General features: G+C 50.4%; 1 protein-coding gene across 4 annotated transcripts in view; it reads right to left on the reverse strand.

Moving 5' to 3' along the window:
- The window catches only part of TBC1D22A (TBC1 domain family member 22A), a 416,627-nt gene extending 411,807 nt beyond the window's left edge, over positions 1-4,820 (reverse strand). For all 4 annotated transcript variants that reach the window (XM_028827584.2, XM_015150588.3, XM_077949319.1 and 1 more), the window contains exon 1: positions 4,604-4,820. In XM_028827584.2, coding sequence (XP_028683417.1) covers positions 4,604-4,665 — 62 coding nt within the window. In that variant the 5' untranslated portion in view covers positions 4,666-4,820. The remainder of the gene's footprint in view (positions 1-4,603) is intronic.
- Between the last annotated feature and the right edge of the window lie 1,180 nt (positions 4,821-6,000).

Genomic DNA, 6,000 nt, shown 5'->3' on the forward strand with positions numbered 1-6,000 from the left:
CAAGGAACCTAGCAGTCCATCAGCACAGCTGAGAGCAAAGCTCAAAGCAAGAGAGCAGCCAGGTTATAAAGGGCTTAGATGTCGTGCAAAAACACTTATACTTCTCAGCATGACATTGAAGGGGAAAAAACCCAGGGATTTAAACCAAGACTGCCTCAGGGAGTGCAGGATCAAGCATGTCTGCTGCAAAACACCAGCAGACATAACATGTAAAACGCCAAAAACAGTGTCTAGCAAATGCTAAGTGTTTAATGAATACTAGCCATTATTGCCATAAGGAATTACTGAGTTGTGCTACTGGCCGGGAGCAGTGGCTCACGTCTGTAATCCCAGCACTTGGGGAGGCCGACACAGGCGGGCCACTTGAGATCAAGAGTTCGAGACCAGCTTGGCCAACATGGTGAAACTGCATCTCTACTAAAAATACAAAAAAATTCGCTGGGCGTGGTGGCGGACACCTGTAACCCAAGTTACTTGGGCAGCAGAGGCAGGAGAATCACTTGAACCCAGGAGGCAGTGGTTGCAGTAAGCCTAGATCGCACCACTGCACTCCAGTCTGGGCGACAGAGCAAGACTCGTCTCAAAAATAAAAAAGAGTTGAACTATCTGCAAGATCCCTTGCTAGTCTTGTACTGCACAGCAGGTGTAGTCTTCTTCCTGAGTCTCCTTGAGTTGACGGCTACACTCAAAAAAAAAAAAGAAGAAAACAAGGCTGTGCACGGTGGCTCATGCCTGTAATCCCAGCACTCTGGGAGGCTGAAGTGGGTGGATCACAAGATCAGAAATTCAAGACCATCCTGGCCAACATGGTGAAACCCCGACTCTACTAAAAATATAAAAATTAGCTGGGCGTGGTGGCGAGTGCCTATAATCCCAGCTACTCGGAAGGCTGAGGCAGGAGAATTGCTTGAACCAGGACCCAGGAGGTGGAGGTAGCAGTGAGCTGAGATTGTGCCACTGCACTCCAGCCTGGGCTACAGAGCGAGACCCTTGTCTCAAAAAAAAAAAAAAAAGAGGAAAAAAAGGCTGGGCACGGTGGCTAACGCCTGTAATCCCAGCACTTTGGGAGGCCGAAGTGGGTGGATCACCTGAGGTCAGGAGTTTGAGACCAGCCTGGCCAACATAGTGAAACCCCGTCTCTACTAAAAATAGAAAAAAAAAATTAGCCAGGCCTGGTGGTGGGCGCCTGTAATCCCAGCTACTTGGGAGGCTGAGGCAGGAAAATTGGTTGAACCTGGGAGGCAGAGGTTGCAGTGAGCAGAGATTGTGCCACCGAACTCCAGCCTGGGCAACAGAGTGAGGTACCGTCTCAAAAAAAAAAAAAAAAAAAAAAAACCAAAAAAACAAAGAAAACCATCATGGGAAACAATTGAAAGAGCTGCCAAAGCCACAGGAACCTGGCTAGGATCTCCACTAGCACTGTGCTTGCGTAGGTGTGGACTAAATAAATATGCAGCTGGTGACCAATCACCACTACTGACAGGAAAACGGTCATCACTTTGTGACTCCTCCTTCAGGGCGGAGTTCCAGCCTGCCACCTGAAAGAGCGGCACTGCCAGAGGCTTGAGCCACAAGATGGATGGGAAACACACAGGCTTCACAGGCCTTCCTGCTGCACCCAACCTCTCCTTCTTCTGCCCTCTTCAGTGACAGCCTCAAACAACTCTCCAAGACTCCAACTTCACAAAGGAAAGGTATTACGGAAGCTGCTCTCAAAAGTGCCTGAGACACAGAACAGCATCAAAGTCAGAGGAAAAGGAAAGCTGGTCTTTGGTATCTCAGGTTCACATAGAAGAAAACTGGAGACTGTATTAGTTTCCTGTGGCTGCCATAACAAATTACCACAAACTGAATGGCTTGAAACAACAGACATTTATTCTCTCTCAGTTTTAAAGGCCAAAAGTCCAAAATCAAGTCATGAGCAGGGCCATGCTCTCTGTGAAGTCTCTAGGTGCGCATCCTTCCTTGCCTCTCCCAGCTGCTGCTGGCTGCCAGCAACCCCTGGCTTTCCTCGGCTTGTAAATGTACTATTCCAATCTCTGTTTCTGTCTCCACAGGGCCATTTCCCTGAGTGTGTGTCTCTGTATACAAATTTCCCTCCTGTTAGAAAAATACTAGTTGTTGGCCGGGCGCGGTGGCTCAAGCCTGTAATCCCAGCACTTTGGGAGGCCGAGACGGGCGGATCACGAGGTCAGGAGTTCGAGACCATCCTGGCTAACACGGTGAAACCCCGTCTCTACTAAAAAATACAAAAAACTAGCCGGGCGACGTGGCGGGCGCCTGTAGTCCCGGCTACTCGGGAGGCTGAGGCAGGAGAATGGCGTAAAAACCTGGGAGGCAGAGCTTGCAGTGAGCTGAGATCCGGCCACTGCACTCCAGCCTGGGCGACACAGCGAGACTCCGTCTCAAAAAAAAAAAAAAAAAAAAAAAAAGAAAAATACTAGTTGTTGAACTAAGGCCCACCCTCATCCAGTATGACCTCATTTTACCTTGATTACTTGTGCAAAAACCCTATTTCCAAATGTCATATCCACGGCTTCCAGATGGACATAAATTTGGTGGCAGGGGATGGGGGAGGGGGCAAACACTACTCAACTCAGTATAAGGACAAGTTACCAAGGGCCACAGCCTTCAATCCAAAGGTTGAGTCACTGCTGTAACTCCACACAGCAGCTCTGTTATTCTTACATCTCAGTTGATTAAGAATTAAGAGTTTAGGCCGGGCGCGGTGGCTCAAGCCTGTAATCCCAGCACTTTGGGAGGCCGAGACGGGCGGATCACGAGGTCAGGAGATCGAGACCATGCTGGCTAACACAGTGAAACCCCGTCTCTACTAAAAATACAAAAACTTAGCCGGGCGAGGTGGCAGGCGCCTGTAGTCCCAGCTACTCGGGAGGCTGAGGCAGGAGAATGGCGTAAACCCGGGAGGCGGAGCTTGCGATGAGCTGAGATCCAGCCACTGCACTCCAGCCCGGGTGACAGAGCGAGACTCCGTCTCAAAAAAAAAAAAAAAAAAAAAAAAAGAATTAGAGTTTAGACTGATGAGGAACCAAAACCTTAAGACCTCAAAGTAACACATAAAAGTTACACTGTCCTGTGGCTCCTCTTCCCTGGACTCTATGTTCCAGAGCATTTGTTCCTGTCGCTACCAGGACCTCCTATTCACCACCATTCCAGAATCTTCACTCATCTTGGACCCTGACACTGGTTTTGTTGGAAGCTCTTACTGTTCTCGAATCATGCACAGTCAAATAGGGTCTCTGGCCACCTTTGATGACTCCCTTCATTCTCGAAGTCACCCATGAGCAGTCAGTAACTCACTCTGCTAACTCCCAGATCACTCTTAAAAGTAAACTTTCCTTTTTTTTTTTTTTGAGACAGAGTTTCACTCTTGTTACCCAGGATGGGGTGCAATGGAACAATCTCGGCTCACTGCAACCTCCACCTCCCAGGTTCAAGCGATTCTCCTGCCTCGGCCTCCTGAATAGCTGGGATTACAGGCATGTGCCACCGTGCCCGGCTAATTTTGTATTTTTAGTAGAGACTGGGTTTCTCCATGTTGGTCAGGCTGGTCTCAAACTCCTGACCTCAGGTGATCTGCCCACCTCGGCCTCCCAAAGTGCTGGGATTACAGGCATGAGCCGCCGCACCCCGCCAAAAGTAAACTTTTCTAACTGGATGCAGTAAATTGCAAAGGTTATCATTCAAACACTCAAATGATAGTGTTTATTAAGAAATAGGAGTCCAAACCATTTTCCTGTGTTTATGAATGATTCTACTCAGACTTGTTTTAATATCACAATTCATAATTTTCAGCATTCCAGACTTCAACTTTGGAACAGAACACACTATGTTCTGAAATCTTGAAGTTTGCTTATCTCTGATCTGTTTTCACCAGTGGCTGATTTTATCCTAGGTACCCTCCAGGTAATGTCTCATTCCCTAGGGCCCTGGCAGAGCTCAGCGCCATAGCAATCAGACAAGGACTCTGGAGCTGTAATAGCATCTAGGGTGTACCCAGGTTATTCCAGGCTCAAAAAAAAAAAAAAAACAAAAAACCTTTCTGCTAACACAATATAGGAGTTGGTTTTGAGATCAGCAAGCAGAAACAGGGAAACTCACAGGGAAACTCTAATCCTCTTGCACGCTCAAGGCAAGAGCAGCAGCCCACAAGAGACCAGAGGCAAATCAAGTGGGTCAAAAGCACCACACCCCCTGCAGAAATTGATCTGCCCAGTAGACGGGGCCTCAGCCCGGCCAGCTTCCGGACTCCACCAAACTTCACAGCATGACCCGAATCCGTTCCTTCCAGCCTCCCCAGGGAGCCCAGGAGTTTTTCGGAAAGGAGTCTGCCAGTGTTGGGAAAAACGCCAACAGCTCCTCTTCGTCCTTGCAAGCCTCGATCCTACGTGCAGCCACTGTCACCCCCAAACCCCACGCTCCGACCTCCGAGTCCCACAACGCCCATCACACCACCCAGCAGTCTCCTCAGAGTCCAAGTTGCCCGCTCCAGACCCCCGACTCCGCCCGCAGTTCAGGAGGCCAACGCGGCCACCTGACCTTTGACCCCTGACCCCGACCCAGCCCTCCCGGGCACACCCACCTGCCCGGGAGCTTGCTGTTGCTGCGCTTCCAGAACTGCTTCCTGGCCCCGTCGCTGGCCATGGCCCCTCCTCATCCCTCAGACCCGCGGCCCAGACACCCCGAGTGCAGCCGGCCCTCCCCCAGCGGCCCTTTCCTGTGCCCCGGGTGGCCCCTCACTGGTCCCGGGACTCCGGAACGTAGACCCGAGAGGCTCTTCCGCCTCCTTCCGGAAGTTGTGCCTACGCGCGCCCGGAAGTCCCGCCTAAGTCCCAGGTGGCGAGTGACGCAGCGTTCCGAGAACCCGACCGCATTAAAGGGCGACGTCGCGCGACCCACGTTACACGCGTCGCGGAGGGAGCAGAAGTGGTTGGGTTTCGTGTTTACTTAAGTCTGTCGCTCCCGGCTAGCCCGACGCGACCGCGGCGCCTTCCTGCAGGTAGCGGACTCCCAGGAGCCAGTGGAGCCTACATTGCGAAGCTGAGCTGGGCCCGTGTCTGATTCCGGTTTCTCTTGAGCGCGTCTCGGAGCCGGCCCAGAACAGAGGGAAGCCAGACACGCCATACCCGGCCCAACAGTGGCAGGGCGGCTGCGGGTGCTGGTCAAGCTGGGTCTGCGGGCACTGAGTGAGGATCAGCAAATACTCAGTGGACGAAATATTTGCAGTGCGGTGAGGTGAGGGGCATAACCGCGGAGCGTATTCGGGGGGATGAGAGAGAGTGGGGATTAGGCCAGGCTTGAAGGGAGGAGTGATTGAGCACCGAAGACAAGAATTAATTCCCCTGGCCTGAGTTCCAGCCTTGTGCAGCTATCACGTGCTTGAAACCTGGCTAGTCCGGAGTGAGATGCTCTTTACGTGTGAAATACAGGATTCTAAAGACGTCGTATAAAATAATTTGTATATTGTTTGCATGTTAGATAACATTTTTAGTAATACATTAAATTAAATAAAATGAATTATTTTTACATTCCTTTTTACTCTCTTTAAAATTATTTTTACCTTTTTTATTCTTTTTCTCCGGGGGGGAGTGGGGGTGGGGCGTCTTGCTATGTTGCCCAGGCTAGTCTCTAATTCCTGCCCTTTAGTGATCCTCCTGCCTCAGCCTCCCCAGTAGTTGGAACTACAGGTGCATACGTTATGCCTAGATCTTTTTACTTGTGTGTGTGTGTGTGTGCGTGTGCAGAAAGCCACTAAAAAAATCCGTATCTGGTTTGCATTACATTTCTGTGCGTCTTAGGCCAAAGATTGAAGGCTCAGAGACTGCTTTCAGACTGGAGCTTTAGTGTATTTGGAGCTCCTGCCAGTTCTCTTTTAAAACAAAAATTTGATAAGGCATATTTACTGATTAAGAATTTCCCGGGAGGCTGAGGCAGGACAATAGCGTGAACCCGGGAGGCGGAGCTTGCAGTGAACCGAGA

This window comes from Macaca mulatta, chromosome 10, assembly GCF_049350105.2.
Source record: "Macaca mulatta isolate MMU2019108-1 chromosome 10, T2T-MMU8v2.0, whole genome shotgun sequence".
In the NCBI taxonomy this organism is placed as follows: Eukaryota; Metazoa; Chordata; class Mammalia; order Primates; family Cercopithecidae; genus Macaca; species Macaca mulatta.